General features: G+C 34.9%; 1 protein-coding gene across 1 annotated transcript in view; it reads right to left on the bottom strand.

The window, feature by feature from the left end:
* Nucleotides 1-6,310: 6,310 nt before the first annotated feature.
* Lkb1 (Lkb1/serine/threonine kinase 11) overlaps nt 6,311-26,686 on the bottom strand; it is a 71,026-nt gene continuing 50,650 nt past the window's right edge. Inside the window, exons 6-8 of the mRNA XM_089096850.1 lie at nt 16,427-16,612; nt 12,716-12,891; nt 6,311-6,505 (exon numbers count right to left, since the gene is read on the bottom strand). Of these exons, the coding sequence (XP_088952976.1) occupies nt 6,432-6,505; nt 12,716-12,891; nt 16,427-16,612 (436 nt within the window). The 3' untranslated portion in view covers nt 6,311-6,431. The remainder of the gene's footprint in view (nt 6,506-12,715; nt 12,892-16,426; nt 16,613-26,686) is intronic.

The raw sequence follows: 26,686 nt of genomic DNA, 5'->3' as shown, positions 1-26,686 counted from the left end.
AGAGGATAGAAACTTGGTTTGGAGCGTATAAATTATCAGTTACCATGTCAAAAACCAAGTTCATTATATTGTCTCGTAGTGAACAGTCATTACCTGAGCTTAGTAGAATACCCATTGACGAATCTACTTATTTAGAGCATGTATCTACCATGAGATATGTAGGTGTACTAGTTGATCAGAATATGAGTTGGAAGGAACACATTGCTAAATTGCAGATGAAGTTGGGAAGGAATGTTGGAATATTGCGGCATTTGAAATTTATTCTACCTTTTCATGCAATGAGATCGGTATATTTTGCCCTAGTCCATTCTTATCTGAGTTATTGTCCCCTGATTTTTCTGAATACATGTAAAACTCATATAAAACCACTTCAAAGGCAGCAAAATAAAGCACTGCGTATCCTAAAAACTTTCATCCCCTCCCCAATATCCCTACCATCAAAATCGCCAAATAAAAGTATATATTCTTTCCTTAGTATATTACCAGTGGAATTATTATTATCTTTTCACGGATTGATGTTTTGTGTTAAGTATTTTGCTAAAATTCTACCGAAAAATTTGTATGCTATGGAACTATTTAACCAATGTGAGCACGATTATGGAACGAGGGGATATTCTAAGTATGTTGAACCCCGAGCGTGCACTGAGAGATCGAGGTTCTCACTCGTGCACTGCATAACCAAACTTTGGAATGTGCATGGGTCGGGTCTTAATATTGGTCTTTCTGTTGGTACACTGCGGGGTTATTTAAAAACTCTTTTACTAACTCTTTGATCATTTAATTTTTTTTTTTTTTAATTCAGTTATGGTCTTACCGCTGACATATTCTATTGGTAGGGTTTCCCCACGGCTTCACTATTTCTGGTGTTTTGTTTTAGTTTGTTCTCCATTTGGCTGCTTATAACCTCATGTTTCTTGAATTGGGAGGGGAGCAGTTGTCCTTCGCCCCCTTGATTTTGAAAAAAACTTTATGGTATATTTATTGAAAAAAAGACAGAAGTACCCTCTCCCCTAAATCTCGAAGATTACATTTCCCCCTACGTTTTCGTAAATTGACGTCTCTGGACCCTTCCTGCTGATCTGTCATTACTTAGTGGGAAAATAAAACGCCAATGAGCTTTTGCCTATTAATAGCAAAGGCGGAGGCAGTTGCATAGGCGCAGGCAGTTGCAAACCTTTGCTAAAAGTTAATATTAAACAAAAAACTTTTGCATAGCACTTTGATGGGTAAGATAATGCTTTTTTAGTATTCCTTTAATTCAAAGTACATTAGTTAAAATTAAGTAGTACTTGAATTAGCATCTCTGTCGACATGATACGGATATTTTTGTTTTATTTGATTCTTTGTCGGCACCACGGGCGTTTCATTTTGAAAATGTCGACATCATGTCGACTTTTTGTAGTCTTGTGACGATACAAAAAAAGGCTCGTTTGTTTTCCTTGTCAACTAAGAAATCATGAATTCAAGCAGTAAATTCAAAGTAGAATGTGAATTGATGACATTCGTTTTAAATTTTTGGAGGTTTATATGTGCTCAAGAATGGTAAGGAGCATTAAAATTAACTAATTACCTGATTAAAATCTGACAGTTGGTTAATTCAGTTGTAGATAATATTAATGTATTATATTCGAAACTAGCGCCCGAAAAAAAATGTGCTCCACGTGCTATTACGATCCAAGTCGGCGCAAAGAGACACAAATCAGACGCTAAAGAGTAAAGATTATTTGTAACAAGATTGAAACTGAGGGAATAAATTGAAAAGGAAAACAGGATCTAATAACTAGTGGCTATAAACGGAGTTAAGGGTGTAGACCTCACACCAAAAAAGATTATTTTATCATACGTGGTTGTGAAAATAAAAAGATTTTGAAATACGGAAATTATGGAATGCGATCATTCAGAGTCGTCACGTGTCAGATTTAACGATTTGACCATATCACATTAATTTTGCTAAAACAGGTAGCAACAACCTCTTTGAAGCAATCAATTCTATTACGTAAATTCCTTGTGCATTATTAAATAATAATACATAAACTGTGACCTATTACTGCTACATATATTCCATAGGAAATTTATTATAGTTGACAAAAAGAATTTTTAACAATGTGAGTACTTTCTATTAACAACTCACCACAGCACCAAGCCACCTAAGGCCAACACAGGTGCACATGCTCCACCTCCATCCCAATCTACTCAAGGCCTCACTCTTTACACCCTCCCAGGAAGTTCCCATTTCCCATAAATCTTTCTTTACGACATCCTCCTACCTAACCATGGACAGCCAGCTTTCCGTTTAGCCCTAAACGGTGGGCAGAAAAGGACAATCTTTGTATCAACTATATGCATCTACTATGAGCGCTAGTCTAGCTAATAATTTTTTGTTAGCAGTTGAAGATACGAGCTTTAACATCTTGATGCAAACAAAGCCAAACGTGGCTTAATTCTGCTTCTTTGAAGCAAGTAAAGTTCTTCATATTATGTTATGGTAGTTATCGTTTTAGTATTTCTAATGACATTTTAAACTTTTTTTTATCACTATGCGCGTAAAAAAGAAAAAATATAAATAAATGTTTTGATTCAAGACTTCTTTAGTTAAAATCATGAATTTATTCGCTTTACGAATCTGGTCAATGATTTTAATCATAAAATAGATGGCGGTACATTATCGTATCGAGAAGTTCAATACTGACTTCTTGTGTCCTATGACATATGGTTTAAAAATTCTGATCCATTAGATTAGCGACCTCGTAAGAGAAAAAATTTGCCAATTGAAATAAATTAAAAACTGTTAGCATCACTGGCGCGGCGTTGCCGAACAGCTATAAGAAATCGAACCCATCTTAGGTTTAATATAATAAAATTTAGATTTCAATTTGAGGTATAAGTTTGTTTGAATTCTGCATGATTTTTTTTATAGTATGCTGATTTATTTGTTGTTAAACTATTTTTTTTATTATAAAATAGTTAAAGCTAGGGTAGTTCACAGAAAATAGATTAGTAAAAAAAATAATGCACACAAATCTGCTTATTACGGCTTTTTGGAAAAAAGTATGTTTTATCTTCTACCCATTATAAATAGTAAAATTAAAAAAAAAGATAAAAACCCAAAATACAATCAGTATTTCCATTCAGATTTAAGCTATTATTTTTATTATTTTGCTGGATAGCATTCAATGGCATTATTTTTTCTTTTCTTGGAGACAAGCTTGATTTTCGTCTCTCATCAGTTCTCTTATTTACTCAGACATTTCAGACTTTAACTTCTCTAATTTTGTTTCAATGCTTCCTTTATCATATTTTTACCTTCAAATATCTAGTAAGAAATCGAATTAGCTCTAGGAAGAAGATTAAGGACTAGTATCCAGGAACAGGACCATGAGCTAACGCAGAAGATTCAGAGATGTGATCACCTATCCCTAAATCCGGGGAATTTATAAAAAGAATATGTAAAGAGAAAAATTTAATGAAAAGACAAAATGAAAAAAGGGCCATTTCGCAGTACTCGTCCTCCAAACCCCAATTAAAATCCGCTCTCTCTGTAAAAGTTAACTATGGCTAAAACCACAGACAGGATTGCAGTGTCTGTGGATACTTGAAACACTGCTGCAATAAATAATAAAATTTTTTCTGATAGTTGTTCAAATTGTGTTTAGGCTATGTTCAACTTTTGGACAATTCGAAACATCTTCACATTCAACATACCGTCATGCCAGAACAGAAGGAAGTATTTCACATTTTTAGAGTTTCGAGGAGAGTAAAAATAAAATTTTAAAGCTTTCCATAGGACAGCTTTTTGTTCAAAAATTTGAAAAAGCGCATCGTGCAACTGGATAATTTAGCTTCATTTTGGTAAATGGCACATACAATTATCTTTGGTAGCCTTTGAGCTAAAGACAAAAAAAAAAAAAAGAATTTCAGAATATGCAAATTAAGTTAGGTAGTCTGAGAACTGAAAACTATTTTTTGCCTCAATCAAAATCGACCTCTGCTAGCTCTTATGAGATAATTTTGCCTCTGCAAATACGAGCATTAGATAGAAATCTTTTAGAGGAATATCTCAATTATTTTCGAAATAAGGGTGAGATAGCCCTTGTGTTCTGGATACGGTGATATTAAGTATATAAAAAAAAATAGTAAACATAAGAAAAAGTTTTTAAAGTGGACTAAAAAGTAGAAGGCAGTATACAAGAGGGGGGAATTTTGATGTTGTATCATTGCAAAATTATCGGAAGTGAAAATACTGATAAAATTTGGAGGTAGTTTAACATTCGGAAGTAAACACAAAATGGCTCGCAAATTTACGTGACAAAATTACCTACGAGACGGTGGATTAAGGAAAATGAATTCATAAAAAATGAAAAGGCACCAGAATCCTTTCAGAAAATACTGACTGCTCGTTACAGAGCTTCCATTATTACCGAATTTCTCAGGATTTATATTAAAGAAAAATGGATTCTCAGAAGTCTTCCAAAACTTAACGTTTGTAAATTCAAGAATATTAACACGAAATACAAATCGTTAATTTTCGTTAAAACTCATTTTCGAGGAAAATTCAAAGAACTCAAATTTTCGCTCGGCAGAAGTTGGGAAAACCGGACAAATTTGAGGATGGTTGAAGCACTGTTTCGTCACGACGCACTTGCACTATGACATATTCGATGGTTACAACTCAACATACCAGTACGACTGAACATAATTATAACAAAACTGAGTTCAAATAAAGCCATATATTCAGTGGCTTTGAATATAAAGCAATATAATCAGTGACTCAATAAAGCAATATATTCAGTGGCTTTTACTTTTTATAACGGTGAAAAATCTGTTGATTGTTTAGAGACCACAATCCCCTAATGGTCATAACATTGCGGCCAAAGGAGTATGGATTAATAGAACTGATCACACACAAAGTTTTAAACATTAGCTTCTTTTTTTCTGGATGAGCGGGGAGCCAAAGAATTTTTTTTCGTCTTTAGTTGTTGTGGCTCGAAGAAGCTCCGGAGACACCGGACTAAAACTTTCACCTCGAATCAGACACTTACACAGATATTTATTTCAGAAATAAGGGAATAAAAACCAAAATTAAATCAGACAAATCGAATGAATGAATGATATATACAAATTGTAAACATTTGTCAATTTTTGGAGACAAGAATAGACCTGTAAAGAAGCAAGCAACCCCCCCCTCTTGGGTAAGTTTTAGGTCAAGTCTTTGAATAAGTAAATACTTTCTATGTTCATCTTTCTCATGAATTGTGGTGAGAACAAAACCGAACTGATATCATTCCGCAAGTCGCATAAGAGTTACACAAGCAGCAGTTCTAGCCAATAGAAAACAAATGCTCGTTTTAGCCCAAATAATGAAAGAGAAGAAGTTAGCTCCGATAACAATATCATTAAGGACTTTTGCACCCTTATCAAATTTTGGTTAAAATGTAGGGATACTATTTTCCCAAGAAACTAGGGGGTAGCCCAGGCAAGTTCTTCATTGTGGGTCTTACGCCAAATTTTTCACTGCGTCCCAAATCAACAATAACATATGCATATTGGGTATTTATCTCTTATAGCCACCCCACTCGTGAAGTGAAATTAGATTAATCTTAATGAAATATACGTAAGTAAAATGAAAATAAAATACTTTAGTAACAAAATTATGGAAACTACAACAGAGAATTATAGAAATCAGGCCCCCAAGAACGCATTATACTAAATGGTTTCTAACCTAACCAAAATACCAACTAATGTATTTAATTAAAATATGACTACATTGTAGTTTATCTCTCTCGTGCTAAGCTGATTATCACACAGTGCATACTGAAATACAGTAAGAAACCGGTTCTACATAGACCAACAACTTGAGTGTGGAAATAAGAGATAAGTACCGCATATTTTAGTAAGCAGCAAACAATGATAATTTCTACAATATAAAAAAATAGTTCAGGGAACCTCCAATAGAAGTGTTTCAAAAGCCGATCCTGAAAAGGCAATTTGAAACTATCGAAGAACGCTATTCAAACTTTTCTTGGGAGATTTAGGCAATATTTCAGAGACTTCATTTTTGACTCATTTTCAGGAAATCATTTTTGCACATATTTTACGAAATTTGAAATGTAAACTTTTCTCAAAGCAGCTCCCTGCCATGGGATTATTCAGCCGCATGTTCACAACAAAAATTTTTCATTTTATCTTGCTGAAAAAAAAATGGCGGGCCATAAGAGGACATCCCACGGACCATTGATTGGCCACCACCTACACTAGTACTATCAAGAACTCTTCTTGAGACTGGCTAAGGAAAACTTTAAATAAATAAAAACAAATAAACGAGTTTAATGTTTGGAATAAAAAACACAGTTTGAGTAAAATAACAATAACCCACTTTTGAGATACGGAACACACAAGCTGGAAGATTTTCTTCTCAAAATTTTCTTTTTCATTCATACAACACTACATCCAATGAAAGACCTTCGACCACGAAAATCTGGCTTTTCTTCTTCCTCTTCTAAATTTTCTGTAAATAAAATTATTTTGATAAAAATATATACATGGGCAGCAGCAGAATATTTTTTGATGGGAGAGAAAGGGAGAAGAATCGCAGTTTTCCAAAGAAAATTTCAGGACACAAGAAGAGTTTTGAAAATAGTTTCCTTTGCCCCGAGCGTCATATTTCCCACAATATTTTTTTTATATACTTGTCTTTAGTCCTCCAAGATGAAGAGGGGGAGGGAGAATGCCCAGCGCGTTTCCTAGCAGATGGTCATAAACACATCTTCAAACTAGTTGAAGCAATCGGCAAGAAACTTCTCGTAAAAGAATAGCGTTCCGCACCAATAGATGAATGGCAGAAATTTGATAATTCCTCCGTATAGATGTAAAAACCAGCTGTTACGTTGTACAAATATTTATGACAATGTCACGAACATAATTACTTGGAAATAAATTTACATAGCCTTTTAATTTCACTGAAGAATTATTTGTCTTTCTTCCTTGAAAGCGCCGTTTTTGTGCGGTTCTATGCAAATTTTCAAATTAAAAGACGCATGGGGAAACCCTCAAAAACGGATGGATACCACGGGAAGACCGATCAGTTTCTTCCATAGTAACGACCGGTTTTGAGGATTATTTCTGGTTTCCAAATGATACCGATTGGTTTTTCGTGAGTCGTCGAGCAAAAACGAGCAAGTATTTTTGCAGGCAGAAAGCATGCCAACTTTTAAGCACGCGAAAGTTCGAAATTTGGCGGTTATTATCCAGAATCCCTGGTTTTTATACAATTCAATTTATGTTTTGCATAAAACTAGCAAGAAAAGAGGAGATACTTGGCAATAAATACACGTGGCTCAGAGACTTGCCGAGCACAAATGCATGATGGGTGCTTTTTATGAAAAATAAAGCACCTATCGTTTGAACACTTTTCCCCTCGTACACATTGTTTTTTCTGATAGCTTTTCCCATATGTCTGAACTGACCACAATTTAGTTTTGAAAATTAGCCGATCCCCACAAGCATGACATCGCGGAGAAAAACTATGTACGAAAAATATTGTTCAAATAGATAGCACAAATTTTCAAATCCTATATGATGATTGGCTCTGTTTGTAAACTCAACCAGAAATAAATCCTGGTTATTTTGATATATAATAATAAATAAGATATAAAATAATTAAAATAAGCTCGGCTATTCAAGTCTGTAGAATATTAAACTCCCAATCTTAGGGTAAAAGCTGGACATGAGGAGTTTAAATAGAGAACATATCGATTTTTTCAAGCAGAAGTTGCCTTTATGCAGAAAACTCGATATCAGAGAAGATACGTGAGCAGATAATTCGATAAATTTCGGCATGAGTTGGATTTTTTTTTTAAATTTAAACTATATTTTTGAAAATCTGGAAAACTTTTGATAATGTGAGGGGAAAAAATAGTCCCTTACCTCCTACATTGGTCTGTATATGGTGGAGTTTATAAAAACACTTTAAATAATTAATAAATTTTGGTATATTATAACTTCTCATAGATTTAGACCTCCATCCTGGTATTGTGTGCATATTTTCGTGAACGATAATGATAATAATAATCTTACTTCATACAGAGAGAATATTTGTTAACAAAAAAACAGAAAAAAAGGAAAATTTACTGATAAGTCATATAGCTTGCGTGGCCATCACTAAACTACAAAATAAAAACAAACAATAATAGATTCAAAATAATATTTACGAAAGAAAAGAAGTTACAAGAAAAAAAAGACCACCTGGAATCAGGTGGCCACCACCTAGCAGCAGCATCTATTATGGATCCAGAATATTGCGGCATCTGCTCAAAAAGAATAACCAGCAAAACAGGAAGCGTGCAGTGAATTAAATGCAATGAACGGCCTCATTTTAGCTGTGGAAAAACTAAGTACTCAAATGATTTGAAGAAAACCTTTGTGTGCGTAATTTGTGCGCAAAAAGATTCTCCAAAAAACTGTATCCTGGCTAAATTGAAGTCGAAAAATAACAGTCAAATAACAACAAGAAGAACCATGATCAATTTCAAACGAATACTATTTTCCCGAGTGAAAACGTGTTGACAAAATCACCAGCGGTTCCTGGCGTAGCACCGAGACTTATGGCTGATGCAGAAAATATAATGACGGAAAGAAAAGACTGCTCAGCTTCTGAACTGAGTTGTCTCATATGTGACGGAACGTTAAAAGACAGCCCCTCGTTTGATTGTCATCAATGCTTACGTCACATGCATTCAGCTTGCGCTGCAATTGATGCAGACATAGTTTTTGCTCTGTAGAAGCCCTCGGGACGATTCTTTCTTTTTACCCTTGAAAAGTGCTTAAATCAAGGTAATAAGACCGGCTCAAAATGTCCCAGTACTGATGTATCTGTTCAATACAGTAGCTTTGTTGCCAGTCAAGCCACTCAAAGTAAACAAGAGTATCCTCAGTCCCTTCATACAGATTAAGAGACTCATACAGCTAATATTACCCCCGAGGGACATGTTTGCAGATTTCACATAAGTGGAGGTTGCAGAAAGGCGGAGAATTGCACGTTTCTTCATGTCTGCGTGGATTTTTTTGAAGGTAGCTGCCATGACGAGTGTTGTCTTCTGCCACACAAATTTCTGTGTAAAAAGTTTGCTCTTGGATTTTGTTTCATGAATTGTTGTCCTAATGTGCATCTCACTTTCCGCGGAAGGAGAAAGCTACGTTTCAAGACTGAATTACGAAGTCGGAAAAACGGGGAGCGGAAAAATGCACCTCTGTTGATGCAGGGCTGCCAAAGATGGCCATATCAAGTCCCTCTTATGAGTTTGAGTCTCATACCGCCTGTCTTAAATCAGCCAATGCACATCCCTCCTCCATCATACCAGCCCCCCCCCTCTTGAAACCCTGGAGAAACTGGCAAGAACCAACTTTAGACAGGTTTCCGCCAATCCGTCCGGTCCAAACAACCAATTTTAAAGAAATCAAAGGAATTTTTAAGAAATCAAAGATTGACCTACCATTCAAACCATGCTTTCCGAGTTTCCCAACTTGGAACCGATTCAGTGTGCTCGCAAGCAAATTCGAGACCGCAGTGTAAATCCCCCAATTCATCCCCATTCATTTCCGAAAATACTATTGTGAAATGTCCGGCCACTTATGAACAAAATGGAAGAGGTCGAACTATGCACGAAAAACGAACTTATTGATATTGCTTGTATCTATGAATTGTGGTCCGCGACTGAAAAGTATGTTGCATTTGATGGATATGATACCTATTTCAAACCAAGAATGACACCCAATGACATTACAGTAACACATGGTGGTGGTGTTGGTATTATTTGTCAATCATCTATAAAAAACAGAGTCCTCAATTTCAGCAATATACCAAATAAACACAGTTTTGAAGCCTTATGGGTGTGGTGCAGGCCCAAAAGGCTACCTACGAAAGTGGAATCACAGGTGATATGTGTTGTTTACTACCCGTCCCGTGGCCCTTATGGTAAAGACCTGGTGAATTACTTAATGAATTGCACTGGTAATGTTCGATCCTTGTATCATAATGACTGGCGACTTTAATGACTTGGATCTCAAATGGATAAGCAATTCACTGTCGCTTAAGCTGATTGTTAATATGCCAACAAGAGGTAACCGTATGTTAGATCTCATCTTTAGCAACTGTCCGGAATATCACAATACCCCAGTTACATTACCCCCATTAGGTATGAGTGAAGACCTGTGTGTTGCTTGGGTACCTAAACATTTTATCCCAAATAGACAAAAAAATATGTGGTGTACAGGCCCTACACACCCAAGCTAGAAAATATCTACAAGAAATGGCTCAAAAATCGTGACTGGCGTGATATCCTCTCATTGCCTGATGGTGACGAAATGACACGTTTATTTTGTAAGGACCTGTTCGAAAAATACTCTGAAATTTTCCCACAAAAAAACAAATATAAGTGAAATCTAATGAAAAACCATGGATTTCCCAAGATATTCGGGATCTGATAAAATTTAAGAATGAATTGCATTTAACTGGACCTGAGAACGAATTCAAAAGATTAATAAATACAACTGTGTACAAAATAAGATGTTCACGTAAGCAGTATGGTTCAAAAATAATAACCAAAATATATCAATCCAACCCAAGGAAGTTCCGTCATACAGTTCAGAATATTATCGGCAAAAAAGTGACCAAAGTTGAAGTTAACGATAATGATGGTAAACCCCTGCAACCTAATAAGATTAATGAATTTTTTGCATCAATTTGTAAAATTCATCCGCGACTATCAATGTTACCACCTAATGACTCAGTTTCAAATATCCCTATCCTAGAGATTAGTTCAGTTGTTAAAAGTTGAAGGCACTTGATCCTCGTAAATCTAGGTACCCAAGTGAGATATCGATTAAATTGATTATTAAGTGTGCTAATCTTTTATCTATTCCTTTAACGGCAATTTATAACCAAAGTTTTATTGATGATGTTTTCCCTAGCATGTTTACACAGGTGTATGTTATCCCAATCCCTAAGTGTACGTCCCCTAAGGGTATTACTGATATGAGGCCATTTTAAAAAACACCGGCTCTTTCAATAGTGTTTGAAAGTTTTATTTTCGATTGTTTATTTGAGGACATACAAGATAACACAGATTTACTACAATTTGGATTTAGACCCGGGCATAGCACTGTCCATTATTTGGTTGAATTCTTGGGTACCATCCTTAAATATTTAGAAAAAATGGGGCTTATGTTGATGCATTACTTGCTGACATAGTTAAGGCTTTTGATAGTGTCGACCATAATCTAGTAGTGGAAGAAGCCAAGGCTATGGGTGCCCGTCAATTTGTTGTACGTATGATTGCGAGTTTTCTTTTTAAAAGATCTCAGTGTGTCCAACTCCCTGATCATGAGCCATCTGGATTTTTAGATATTTTTTTGCAGTTCGCCACAAGGGACTAAATTAGGCCCACTTTCTTTTCTAAGAGTTTTTAATCGTATTTTAGCAACAGTTCGTGCGCGTTCTAAATTTGCTGATGATTTAACTGTCATCACTGCAACTAAGCCCTCAGACTACTGATCAGTCCTGACTTGACAAGAATTTTTAATGACCTAAAAGCTGAATTAGAAAAGGTGAAACTAACGGTCAGCGAAACTAAGAGCTCTTATATGACTGATTTCCTTCCTAAAGGTTGACAGCCACTTTTTTCTTAATTCCCTAGTGCCGACAAAGAAAACCGTTAAAGTACTTGGAGTGCTCTTGAACAAAGATTTAAGATGGAACTCACGCGTTGGCTTTCTGGCTAAAAAAGGGGCCTCACTTTTACATTCATTTTCCAACCTGAAGAGGTTTGGTATGCCAACTGAGGTTTTCAAGTCCGTTTACTGCTGCTATGTTAGACCTTCTCTTGAATATGCATGTCCAGCTTGAACGAAAGATCAATCAGATAGAATTGAGATGATACAAAAAAGAGCTGTAAAAATTATACTTGAACATAACTACTTAACATACGATGATGCACTAAAACCACTCAACTTGAATAGTCGTAGACATGGGTTGACATATCGGTTTGGACTAAATTGTTTGATTTCCCCAGCTTATCGTGGTCTACTAACCAACCTCTAGAGCCCTCCTACTGAAGGACCAGTCACTAGACTCCGACAAATAATTGTCCACGGTATAACGACTTACCCAGCCTCTAGTACCGAGACATATTGCAAATCATTTGTCCCTTATTTTACTCGGTATTTTAATAATATTACCTTACAAAAATATTTAATTATTATGCAGTTTATTTCAGGTATTTGCATGTGACTGTTTTTGAGTGTACCAACCATTTAATAGTCTGGTATTAAAAATTGAAAACTCTTAAAATTGATTCTTGACTTATATTCATTTTATATTAATTTTAATATTGAATCATTTTAACTTATTGACCTTGAAAACTTTAATTTATTGACTTGATGCCTTGATTTTTTGTGTTGCTATTTATTTGTTTTTTTTTATCCTTGTTTCGGGTCTCTTTTTTGTCATGACATGCTATTGTTAGTGAATGAAATATATTCTATTCTATTCAGAACCCTGCTTCAAACAAAAGGAAAAAGAGGTATTAAATTACACAAACACAAAAAAAAAGTGGTTTTCTATCAACTAACAAAAAGTGGACTTATTAGTCTCTTGGTTAATTCTATAAGGAAGGTAGCTTAATCTCGTTAGCCAAGTATTTCATCCGTGCGCTATGCTTACCTTGCATTTCATGATGGGCAAATACATGGTCAGAGTGAGAGCTTTCAGACCCATCTTCATGAACACGGTGCAGTTCTTCTAAATAAGGAATTACAGTCATATTGTGGTCCTTGTCATCACAAAATGGGGGTATACACACGGGCAGAGAGTCATCTGAGTGCTTTTTTGCAAACCACCTTAAAAGTATAAACTTTTGCTACAATTAATTGGTAAGAAAATTTGATGTCAATAAGATAAATTAAACCAACTTTCATCTTATGTAATTTGGGTACGACTTCACAAGCTAAATCCTTATTCTGATGGAATATGTAAATTTTAATTATAGAACTTAGATATTCTTCTTATAAAAATATGAATGGCGACACTGAAATTTACGTAAACTGGCTAAACACATACGTGCCACTTTTAAAGAATATGGAACTATTTATTCCACTTCCTCAAGCAAAAATTTCATTCGTCAACAGAGCACACTTGTTTTATCCGCATCAAAAGTCTCAAGTAAAAACTCTTACTCATTTGTATAAAGGAAAAGCATCATTCTTTTCGGAAAAAAACTAAAATATCATCTGATAATTTCTTTTTGATAAGTACACTGCGCACAGCGAAATAATATGCTTATGAACGAAAATCACCACCATATGATAGTAGGCCCTTGGAAAAATAATTTTTTAAAATTAATAATATTTTAACATATAGGAAACATTTTTATAAAATATTTATAGAAAATATTGATGCATAAAATATTTTACTTTTAGGATTTTTTTTATTAGTGAATATGTTTTTATTAGACTTTTCGAGGCTTCGAACCTACCATTAGCTTACATGTTTTTGTCTTGCTTTTTCTTTTTATTACAATTTAGACCATAAATGTTGCTCAGTGAAGAAGAGTGGGAAAGCGGCAGTTTATTGAATTTCGATATTTTTTCTTCTGTCATTTGAGCGAGTTTTCTCCTTATTTTCTATGACCTTGTTCCTGGACATATGCTCCTAATCCCTCCTATCCACTATGAAAATATAACCGTATGGAAGTGATATTTCATTTTGCATTCAGATTTTTTCCTCAATATGAGGGGGCCACTGCCATCTTCAGCACATATTCTCAGGAGTTTTGTCGAACAAAGTCGCTTGTAGTAAAGAAAGGCTAGGGGGAGGTAATCCAACCCCTACTGTTTCGGCCTAAAGGAGTGCTCCCGAGAGTTTCAGTCTAAAATACCATTATTTGAGACGCCAAGAGCCCCTTACCTTAAACCCCTTTAATTACCCCTTAAAACTTGAAGTACAGTTCGGAGATTTGAGCTTCTCCCAATATTTTTTTTCAATTCAGCTACTATGAGCTGTGGTTCACTTTTTATTAGATAGTAGCTACTGCTACAACTAAGAGTATCTGAATTAAGCAATACCCCTGGGAATATTAAAAAAAAATATAGCATGTACGTACATTCTCTTAAGTTTAATTGAGTTGGCAAGAAGATCAGTATTAATTGTTTTTGTCTGGTGTAATTGAAAAACTAATTGCAAGAAGCAGGCAATCAGAATTTCATATAATTTCATGGTCACTGAAAAACTAACGTGAAACAACTTTAAGAAATGACCAGAAACGATCAGAATAAATGCTTGCGAACAGATTGAACTGTCGAAATTCGGCTAAGAATTTCGGGAAAATTACACAGCCCAACAGTCAACTGGTGTCTGTCATATATTTATATTGAATAAATTTCTGTTATTTTCCCTCATAATCTGCACTTTTCAATTTTTATCTTGTTTTATATACATATATATATATATATATATATATATATATATATATATATATATATATATATATATATATATATATATATATATATATATATATATATATATATATATATATATATATATATATAAATGTTCGTTTATTTTTAGCTTAGTAATGATAAGGCTCCCAAAAACAGTTTCTCTCTTTTAATCAGTCATAAGACTTTTTTTTAAAGAACAGAACTATTCAGAGTTAAACAATCGAAATGTACCCTAAGATTATTTATACTTATACAAAAGATGGCTGAGACAGTTGCGTGTATATACTCGATATGCTCGATTATGTATGAAGTCTCAAGCTATAATGCTCGATTATGTATATAATATCGAGCTTGATGCACACAATATCGAGCAAAGTGCTAAAATGTGTGTCATAGTCGATTATAATCAAGTATTACATACAGAAACCTACTTTTCTAATGAAATCATGGGGTTAGAAATTTTGAATTGTCTAACAAGATAAGACATGGTTCGTTTGTAGCTTCGATTCTATTTTTTTTCTTTTTCTTTTTGGCGTCGCTATGTTCTCTCATTTTGTGGTGAACTGTATGGACGAACTCGAGTTTTACCTCCACAGAACAATTGGTCTGGACATTATCTGCAGAAATAGCTACAATCTAGTAAATAACGAAACACAGCAACCGAAAATCCAAAAAAAAACTATTTTTGAATAAATTTTCAAACGTAAGAGAATAATCATTTGAGGAATTTTAACTATTATCCTTATTGAACTGCTAAAACATAAAAGTAATGAGGAAAACAAATGTATGAGAATTAAAAAAAGTTTCAAAACCTTCGAAAACGCTGGTGGATCAAAATTAAAACTATACAATTGGAACTCCCATGGTCAGTCTAAAAACATTTTAGCTTGGGTAGGACTGTTATGTCATTTTTTCCCCAAGGCGCTGGCAAGATACTAGAAAATCGTCGAAAGCCGTTTATGGACTGTTTTGAAAACTAATTCTTACATCTATGTGCTTAAAGAATCCCTTAAAAGGCACAACGAATTTTATAAAAAGAAATTGTAAAAAAAAATAAAATAAAAAGAAAACACCACCGCTTATAAAATTACAAAATCAACTAGAAATGTAATTTCAAGCAGTTGTTAAAAAAAATCTATCAATTCCACATATTATTATCTTCAAAAACAAATGAGATCATTAACTTAGCATTATCAGAGGATTTCCTGATAATGTAAGGAATTTTCCTCATGAATCCCACCCTCAGGGAATTTCCCAGGAGTAGGAACGCAAGTGTTACCAGAAATTCTGTTTTATCTAAATTTGAGAGGAAATATTCGGTTAAATGCAAATACCAAATAGTGCAACAGAAAGATTACTAAAAATGATGATATAAAAACTGGAAATTTGCATTAGATTATGCTATTTTAAAAGTGCTGCTTAGGAAACAAGAGTTTTCCGTGACTTGGCTTAATTTCCCAAGATTTCTAGATTTCAGGAGATATTGCCAAATAATGCAACAGCAAGATTACTAAAAAGATGATGTAAATTTGCATTAGATTATGCTATTCTGAAAGTACTCACCTTGGAGACAAGAGTTTTCCATGACTTGTCTTAATTTCCAAAGATTTCTAGATCTCATGAGATATTACCAGATAATGCAACAGAAAGAGTAATAAAATAAGGCAAAAAAAACGAATATTTTGATAGCCGAACGGGAATAAAGTATTGTAACTTGGTTTCAAATAAGTGAGGTTCCGCAGTCTCCACTTGGAAAGCCTCCATTCCAGAATCCAAAACGCAGCCTACGGAACGGAGAATACTACGCGATTGAATTCATTCGGCACCAAGGGCAAATTTAGCATCAACACCCTCTATGCCCAATTAAAAAAAATATTGGCGCGTTTCAATACCTTTTAGACTATTTATAGAACTTCAACTTCATTTTTTTTACCTGGTATTCCTTACATCTCGTATGGAAAATCTGTTATCTGGATCTTTTTGAAGCATACCAACAAGAAGTTCCTCGAGAGAGGACTCTACGATATCTGGAACCGAAAATATCCCCTTGGCAATATTCTCAAAGAGCTTAAATACGTTTGCTCCTTCAAATGGATATTTACCTGTTGTCAGGTTGAATCTGAAAAGAAGAAACACAATTTACGATAACTCCTTGAGAAAACATCTTAAGGCACATTCACATTGAGATTTCACTAATACTGGGAATTAACTAGCGTTAATTTGAGCCAATCACAATTTTCCGTGAATTTTTTTACCAATCAGAAAATTCTATGAAAAATCTAATTGGATAAAACCAGAACTAGCTAAATCTCGCTATGGTAAAATCTCTTTGTGAATAAGCCTTTAGTGTGTCAATCTCATTGAGAGGTCTCAATTAATAATCCAGCTAGACAGTGACCTAAAAGACAAATTCAAGGATCAATGCAGTTCAAATGGGATTCAGGTTCCCGTTTATAAGACCAAGGTCATGCGCTTCAATCCTCTGAAAAGAGACGTTGATTACCCTGACCCCTTGTACCCTACCACTTCGACTGCAGTTGTCCTTGGTGTGACATTTAGAGACAATTGTGCATTTAGTCCAAACGCTACGAACCTTGTAAGAAAGGGTAAATACGAGCTGTGATCCTTAACCACAATGCGTCGATAGGATTTTTTTGTAAAGCAATTAGTGTTCGCGTACACGTCTTATGAACACCCTCTGATTGAATACGCATGCCCAGTTTGAGGATCACAAGTGCATAACATCGAATACCTCAAAGATGAAATTGAAACAGTGCAAAAAATGGTCTTGAAAATTATCCTAGGAACCAAGTATGTACCCTACCACTTCGACTGCAGTTGTCCTTGGTGTGACATTTAGAGACAATTGTGCATTTAGTCCAAACGCTACGAACCTTGTAAGAAAGGGTAAATACGAGCTGTGATCCTTAACCACAATGCGTCGATAGGATTTTTTTGTAAAGCAATTAGTGTTCGCGTACACGTCTTATGAACACCCTCTGATTGAATACGCATGCCCAGTTTGAGGATCACAAGTGCATAACATCGAATACCTCAAAGATGAAATTGAAACAGTGCAAAAAATGGTCTTGAAAATTATCCTAGGAACCAAGTATGTCACTTACGAACCTGCCCTCGCAGCTCAACGAATCTCAACCCGAACGCAGGTAACATCTGATGTGTAAGTTTGGATACTCCGTGCTTTTGAGTGATAAACGCCCTTCCCTACTACCTCTTACCATTGCAGTCAATAGAAACACACGCCACAAGAACAAGCGTGAATCAGTGCACTGCAGGACAAATCATTTCAATAATTCATTCGTTCCTCTATTTTTTACTAGTTAAGTGATAAATCATACTTATTGTCTATTATGTTGTAAAAGGTAGCGTAAATTAGTTGCGGCACTAGCCGTAACTACAATAGTTTTTTATTTTTTATTAAATGAATCGAAGAATACAATAGTTGGACATGAAAAGGTGACAACAACTGAAGGGAAAGCACGGGATCATGGCATTCAATAATGGCGAATTCAAAATAAGACAGAATTCTCAGCATAGCAATACTGAGAAACATTTAAACCTTGCGTCAAGTTTTTAAAGAAGACTTTCTAAACAGAAACAAAAAACAGAATGAAGGCACTATATTAGGTATGACTGGTTTGTTTAATTGAAGGCTAAATTATCTGGTTTTTCTAAAGGAAAAACATCAATTAAAGCCCATCAAAAATAAAATTTAAATCAAAATTGTGATCTTCTTCTTGATGCTGTCTGGATTAGCATGGAGAGGCTTTCGCATTATCTTATCACCGGAATCAAATGCTGTGTGTCACCAAATATCAATTCTTTAATTACAAACCCTATGAAGATAAAAAGATGCTTGTGTTAATTTTATAGATTCTATGAAGACACTTTCTGTTGATTTTCTTGATAAACAGGTCTTGACACAGTTATTATTGGCATCATGATAGACATAAAACTGGACATTTGGTTGTTCAGCTCCCTACTTCTAACATCGTTGTCAAGAATGTTTGCTTAAGTGTATTTATTAGCTATCAACAGGGACGTTGTTTGGGAAGGGGGATAGTTGCCCCCCCCCACAATAATATGGAGAAGAAAATTATTATAATCCCATGCTCCATGACAATCCGGATATGGACCCCTCTTAAGTGAATGTTTGCGTAAGTAATATAATGTTGATCTTCTTGAATTTTTTTGGCACATATATTGGACATTTGAATCAAAGTTGTTATTAGACATTATCACAGGCATAAAACCGAATGTTTGTCGGTTGTAATAATTTTTGGCTTTTAATATCAAAATGTAAAAAATTAATCAGCGGCACACCGAAAGCTAAGCTTAAAAGGGGAATACTGTGAAAATACTGAGAACAAAATGAAAAAAATATAATGAATAGAATTAAATAAAGATGACGGAATGAATTTTAAGATTATTTTAAGAATTAGGGGGGAGGCTGTGCTATTGAACACAGGCAACCAAACACATAAAATCTAAACAAAAAAGGAAGAAGCCTTCCAAGAGGCAAAATAACCGAAATAGGCGCTTAAATAAGGATTTATTTTCGCAGAGAGAGAATCGACATTACAGCGAAAACAAAAAAAAACTATGTGAATTGATTGCAAGAGGGGTATGTTCTTAATATATGTTTTAAGGAAAATCGCGATTTTCCGTGAAGAGGACATATTCTTATTAAATTTTCAAAAGCATTGTATACACAGAAGGATTCAAGACCCCCTTCCCCGATCACATGCCTTATACATAGGTGCCTGCATCACAGTTAAATAGAAATTCCACGAATATCATCGACAGAATGGTGACTTCACCACTGGCGGATCCAGGGAGGCTGGGGGACCCTCCCCCCAAAGATTTTCAGGCAACCTCATTCCTTGTTTTTTTTTCCTGCTTTTCTCTCTTTTTTAAATAAATTTTTCAATCTGGTCAAGTATTGGTGCCCTTGCCATATTGCCCCCCAAGATTTTGATTATTGGCAACCTTGTCACACTACCCCACCCCCAAATTTTTCGCTCTTGATCCGCCCCTGGACATCACAGGAAGGATTTTACCATAGACATATACCCTGGATGCGTGCATGCAACTATGTAACAAAGCAGCCACATTTCGGAAGTTTTTTCACTTAAGAAAGATTTAAATATGCTAATTGATTCCTACACTTTTCTTGAGCAAAATCTATAAATTTCTGAAAACTTAAGACTAAAAAGAATTCACTGAGAAAGAAGCTTGGAGCCTCATTAATTTTACAAGATGGGCAAACAAAAATTTAATGAGACAAAAACAAGGCAAGTCGATCTATGTGTATGATTAAATAAAAAAAACAAGTTTTTTTTTAACTGAAAGTAAGGAGTGACATTAAAACTTAGAACGAACAGAAATTATTCCGTATATGAAAGGGGATGTCAGTAGTAAGCTTGTATAAGATTCGAAAAATGCATGAAAAAATATATTGAATTGCACAAGAAAACCCATACCTGAGACACTAAACTTACAGGTGAACATTCTAAAAAGCTGAAAAGATTGCATTATTGTTGTCAATTGCACATTTTTTTTTAAAGCTGGCATGGTATAAAGTAGTCCAACAAGTTTTGGGAGTATGCACGAAATTATATAACTCAAGCAGAGTGTTTTTCGAGCCAACATCCGTTTTTTTATTTGTCCTTGAGATTTCGTATAAAATGCCCATACATTACGATTTAATTTTCATTATGATTTGATATATTCTAGATAATACACCGAATATTATTAACTTTGGAACAATGGATCGGTCAATTTTAAACATGATTACATCTTACTAAATTTCTTCATGTATTGTCAAATAAAAATCATTTTACTAGTACACACAAATTTCAGTGGCACAGGCCCCCCTCCCCTCCAATACTGCACAACTATCAGAAAATCTAAGCGTACTTGTTAGGAAATTCAAAGTATGCTCTTTTTTCTATTATGTCAAAGAAAACCAACCTCCCACAGCTCTATTTACGAGCATAATTCTGTAGTTTTACTTATCTCGTTCAAAATGGCCCTTTTCCCAATTGTGTATTTAAGATATTTTGTCTTTTTCCGGTCTAAAACCGCATGCTTACTGAATTTCTTAATTTATTGCCAAATGAAAATCATTTTACCAGTAAATTCAAATTTCAGGGGCATAGGCCCCCCTCCCCTCCAACAATACAAACCCTAAAATATGATGAGTATACTCACTAGAAAACAAAAAGTGCGCTCTTTTTCTATTATGTAAATAAAAACCCCTCCTCCACTGCTCTGTTTACGAGCTTAATTCCTTAGTTTTAGTTATTTCGTTCAAAAATGTCCCTTTTCCCAATTATCAAAAATCTTTTTTCCGGTCTAAAACTGTACCATGAGTAAGATGCGATGTATTTAAAATACCAAAATAAAGTTCCTTTTTTCTAAAGATAATTCCGATTTCCTATAATTAAGTTAAACGTAGTTTCAAAAATGAAGTCCTTAATCAGCAAAGAGAAAAAGTGCAGTAGCCCCAGACAAAGAACAGCACTATCCAGGCTTAAGATTTCGCTAAGAGAGTGAGAAATAAAAAATATGCTACGTACGATATTTCTAAGGAAGTTTTAATGGCAAAAACCGTGTGAACGCCTGAATCATCAGAAAAATCTAAAAGGAATTATTGGACGAAAGATTTACATCCTTGGTCCAGACGGGCCAATGGCGAGCCAGTCCTCACAACGCAGGACTGAAAAGCTATGTTTGATAGTGGGGTAGATGTGCCTTTTAAGATTATTGGTAAATCAGATCTAGAGAGAGATTCGTAAGTCAAATTTGGTATTATTTGTATATAAGATTAGGGAGGATTCAGACGAAATTCTCATATTCGTGTCACCGTTATTGTCATTGAAGTGACCCATTGCTGTGCACCTAAATATGTAAGTCAATAAATCTATTGCCTTTTTTATCTATGTTTGTTTCATTTTATATGTCTGCATCCAGTCTGATAATAGATAATTAGTTCGTATGTCTGCAAGGTAAACGCTCCTAAAGGGAATTGGATCTCCAGATAGCTCGATAAAAAAGAGGCCACATTTATATGTCTACATATTCAATTTTCTCCCATTAATTGAGAGCGGCGCTAGCCTAGTTGACACAATCTCCAGTGCTATAAGCGGCGCTATTGGAGAATTTTCTATCGCTACAAATATCAATTTTTTCTATTGCTACAAATGGCGCGAGTCGGAAATTGGAGAAAAACTTGCGAACTAATTAGGCTACGAAAGTTTGTAATTTGAATTTCATTGTTGGGAACGATACAGATATATAGGTAGAGTAATTACATCTATTGCCGCTAAGCTACGATAGGAAAACCCTTGTGTCTCATAGGAGATAATAGGATCCCCCAAAATAGATTAAGTAAAAATAAATTTATTTTCAAATTAACTCAAAAAAAAAGGAAGAACTAAACGGTTTATTAATAATGCAGAAGTTAGTCGCAAAAAATATAGAAATAGTAAAATATATACCAGAGTACAATGGTCAATCGGATATTGACGAATTTAATATCCAATTGACCCAGTTCGTACAACTAACAAAAACGGACGTTGGAGCGTTAAAAGACATGCTCCTACTACGATTAAAAGGCCAGGCCTTAACCTTTATAAAACAGGTCGAACATACCATAGGCAATAACGCCAACTTGCCAATAAATACGGTTGATGACTTGTTAAAATCATTCAAAGAGAGATTTATAGAAACCAGTTCAATAAATAAATTAAAACACGGAGCGGTGAACTTTGATTTTTCACAGAATATACGAGAATACCTGGATATTATACGCATTTCTGTAGAAGCAAAATACGGAAGTGGTTCAGGACAACTGTATGAAAAAGTCATACTAAATACCTTTTTGCAAGGGCTACCCCCAAAACTATATAGAGCAGTAATATCCAAAAATATTCAGACGTTGGATCTTGCAGTTCAGGAGGTAGAGCGATTAATCGAAGTTGATACAATGGTTGCTAATCATAGTAAAGCAAAAATAAATAGCCTAGACGATTCAAACGCGAACCTAATTTTCAAGGGCGATCAGGCATCCCCCAATTTCTTTTCAAGGGATAACTCCCCAGTGCCAAAAAAAACGCCAGAACCCGCTAGGCAGAAAACAGTACGCTTTCAGCCTATTAAACAATCTAATTATGGAAATAACCCTACAATAATAAGGTGCTATAATTGTAATCGTGTTGGCCAAATCTCCAGGGAGTGCCATTATATCACCAATCGCATACCAAGAATTGCTGTCGATAACACGCAAAATTAAGGCAACCATTTTTTCGGAAGAACAAATTTTAGCACCGGTCGTGCAATAGGCTATAGCCAGGGGGGATTGCGCCAATCAGTACCTTATAATGCATACCAACCAAATTTTTATAACCCTCCCCCCAACAGACAAATTAATTACCGATTTGAAAACCCAAATACCCGCCAAAGCCAATATAATGCAAGAATGCCATATAGAAATCACGAAAATTTGCCGATGGGAAATGAAAATTTTGCAAGCCAACGGCATTGGCAGGCAACGCCAGCAAACGGCACTGACACGAGACATCCAAGTTACCATAATAATACACGGAGCAGACAGACAGACGTAAATCAATTAAATATGCCTACGGAACCTAATACGTCTGAATATCTATTACAGGCACCGACACATGAAATAAATTCCCAGGGAAAAGCTTCAGGCCCCTTAGAAATATAAATCGGACCTAGAGGGTGCCCGGAAAATTTAATAGGTCCAAGACAATATTAGTGCCGTCTTGTAGCGATATTAACAACAAGTTACCTATATTTAATGATTTTTGTGTAGAAAATGTTTATTTTAAGACTTTGATTGACTCAGGTGCAACAATTAGCATCATAAACTCTTGCGTATTCAATATGTTGCCTCTTCATATTAGGCGACAGAGGAACCCTAATAATCCGAATTTAACGAGCGTTACAGGTCATAAATTAAATACAAAAGGGTCAATTTGCCTAAACTTAAAAAGAGACAATAGAACGTTCATGACAAATTTTATTATATGTGATAATTTCCCATATGAGGCTATTATAGGCGCAAATTTTCTAAGGTCTAATAAAATACTATTAGACGTGGCTAATGAGAGGGTTGTCTACCCAGCTAAGGTAGGGGAAGACATTTATACCTTAAGAAATCGTAACAGAGGTTACGAAGACAACGTAACAGTAAACAAAATTTCTGGTGGTATAATGTCGCAGTATTTTGAACCTCATGTCTCGCAAAGACTTGGCATAATTGGAAATTTGTTCAATTACCCTGAGAGATATTGCAGAAAAGAAGTAAATTTAAATAATAAAAGTATTGAATCTGCGAAAATAAAAATAGGAGATATGCGACAGTACAGATCAAACGAAATTAAGAAAATAGCGGACTTAAGGAAGAGCATAGTACAACCCAGCGTGACGCCACAAGAGGCCGCAATGACGCAGCATAGCGCCAGTATGAATCTAATAAACAATGAAAATAAAGAGAAATATTACGGATTCACGATAAGAAAAACAAAAGTCCCTCCCAAAACGATGCAAAAATTCAAATATCACAGATGATTGAGCCAGTAATTAGCAAATCAGAAATATGGTTTGTGACACCGTCTGAAATACCTGAAAATCTGTTATGCGAGGAACTGATTATATCTTATGACAAAGGGGAAGGTTTTATATGGGTAACCAATAACCATGAAAATGATAAAATTACAATTAAAAAGGGGACGTGTTTAGTTCAAATCCAGGTTTTAACGGAGAATGATTTGAATAGATGGGAAAGTTCTAAAAGAAACCTAGTTAACGGTATTAAAACTTCAAATAACAAATATCCTTTAACTAAATCACATTTTTTAAACAAATTTAATATGGATCATATTACGGACTTGGAACTTAAGAAAAAATTATGCGAATTATTATGGAATTTTAAGGATGTATTTTCTACATCTGAAGATGACATAGGGCTAATACAATTTTATGAACATTCAATTTTAACGACTGGTAATCCCGTAGCAAAACAGCCATATCGTGTGCCATATAAGCACAGAGTGGTTATAAAATAAAATCCAAGAATTAGAAAAAAACGAAATTATACGCCCAAGTATAAGTCCGTATAGTGCACCAGTGATCTTATTATCAAAAAAGAATGGAGATCTTAGACTCGTAGTAGATTATAGGACCCTCAACAAACAAGTAGTTAGCGATAAATTTCCTCTACCAAGAATAGACTAAATTCTTGACTCAATTTCAAGCAAAAACAAAATTTTTACTTCTTTGGACCTTACCCAAGACTACCACCAAGTGAAAATAGCCGAAAAGGATGTCCATAAAACTGCATTTTCAGCATCCGAATATGGATCTTATGAATACTTAAGGATACCATTTGGGCTTAAAAAAAGTTCAAGCGCTATGTAGACCCCCGTTGCACCTGTTAAGAGGATTAAAGAATATAACTCGTTTTGTTGATGATATTATATGCGTGGGGAAAACACTGAACAACACTTAGCAACGTTAGCTAAGGTGTTCGAGAAGTTCAGACAAGGCAATTTAAAATGCCGGCCCGAGAAAGTAAATTTATTTCAACCTAAAATTAAATTTTTAGGAGTAGTAGTAACCCAGGGAGAGATATCCCCAGACCCTGATAAAATAAAATGTGTTGAAAAGCTCAAGCCCCCCAGAACTATGAAATAATTAAGTGGAATTTTAGGCCTTACTGGCTACTTTAGAAAATTCGTACGCAATTACGCCCAAATTGCGAAACCCCTCATAGAACTAACTACAAGGAAATCCATAATGTTAACTGGTTTCAGGAAGCTCAAACATCCCTAAACCGTTTCAAAGAGGCCATCCCTTTTGAACCAATATTAGCAATCCCCGATTTTAAAAACGGAGGATTTGTAGTTACAACTGATGCTACTTAAAAAGGCATTGGTGCATTTCTTTCGCAAATAATCCCGGTAGAAAACACCAATCTTCTTGAGACAACGCCTAAGCAGAAACAAATAGAAAAAGTTATATTCTATTCAAGTAAAACCTTATCAAAAGGTGAAAGCAGTCATTCCACCACAAATTTGGAATTATTATCTATTATCCACCACTTGGACAAATTTAGACATTATTTAATTGGTAGAAAACTTATGCTAAGATCAGACCATAAGGGATTGCAGTACCTACGCACATTTAAAAACTCCCCAGGTATTCTAGCTAGGAGTATTAGGAAAATCCGAGACCTAGATTACGAATTTGAACATTTAAAAGGCAAACAAAATGCAGCTTGTGACTTTTTGAGTAGATACCCAGAAAATATTCCGTCGGGAACTGACGAAAATGAAGTTAATGCTATCAATGCTAAAAGAGAACACAAATGTAAGAAAAACAAAGTCAAAGACACAGTAAAAGAAAATAAGATTAACTATTGTCCCTTGTCCTTGGAAAATATAAAAAGAAAGCAAAAAAAGACGAAATGTGTGTAGCACTAATTGATTATTTTGTGAATGATGATGCGTTACCAGATAAATTCAAAACTCTTAGAAAAGAGATAGATAATTTTTACTATGATCTGGATGAAGAAATACTGTGTAGAATTGTGACCGCCGAGACAAATAGAAACTAAACCTCGATAATACCTGTGTTACCACAAAACTTAATAAGGCCTGCATTTGAATATTTTCATTCAGAAATAGGTGGACATTTAGGGGTAATGAAAACGTTCCATAAATTGAAACAATATTTTTACGTACAATCTACACTGACAAAACTTAAAGAATTTGTAAGTACATGCGAAGCATGTAACTTGAGAAAAATCCCCCCATCTATCCAAATCCTCCAATGGGAAGAATCCCAGTAGCAAAGTATCCCTTCGATATTATCTCATTTGACCTATACGGGACAAGTGGAGGCTTACCTGTTTCTAGCAGAGGCCATACTTGTATTCTTTCGGTTATAGATCACTTTTTCGGATTTACTTTTGCAAAAGCTTTAAAAAATCAAGGTGCTTATGCCACAAGTAAGGCATTAGCAAAGTTATTTTTACAATTTGACATTCCTAATAAAATTTTGAGTGACAACGGGAGCAATTTTGTTTCGAAAATAACAAAAGACTTGATGAGTTTTCTTAATATAGAGAAAATGGTGACAG

Source organism: Artemia sp. Qi Xiang Cuo, chromosome 11 (genome assembly GCF_049724085.1).
Source record: "Artemia sp. Qi Xiang Cuo chromosome 11, ASM4972408v1, whole genome shotgun sequence".
Lineage (NCBI taxonomy): Eukaryota > Metazoa > Arthropoda > Branchiopoda > Anostraca > Artemiidae > Artemia > Artemia sp. Qi Xiang Cuo.
The sequence above is the reverse complement of the archived record's forward strand: the minus strand, read 5'-3'. Positions and strand labels throughout refer to the sequence as shown.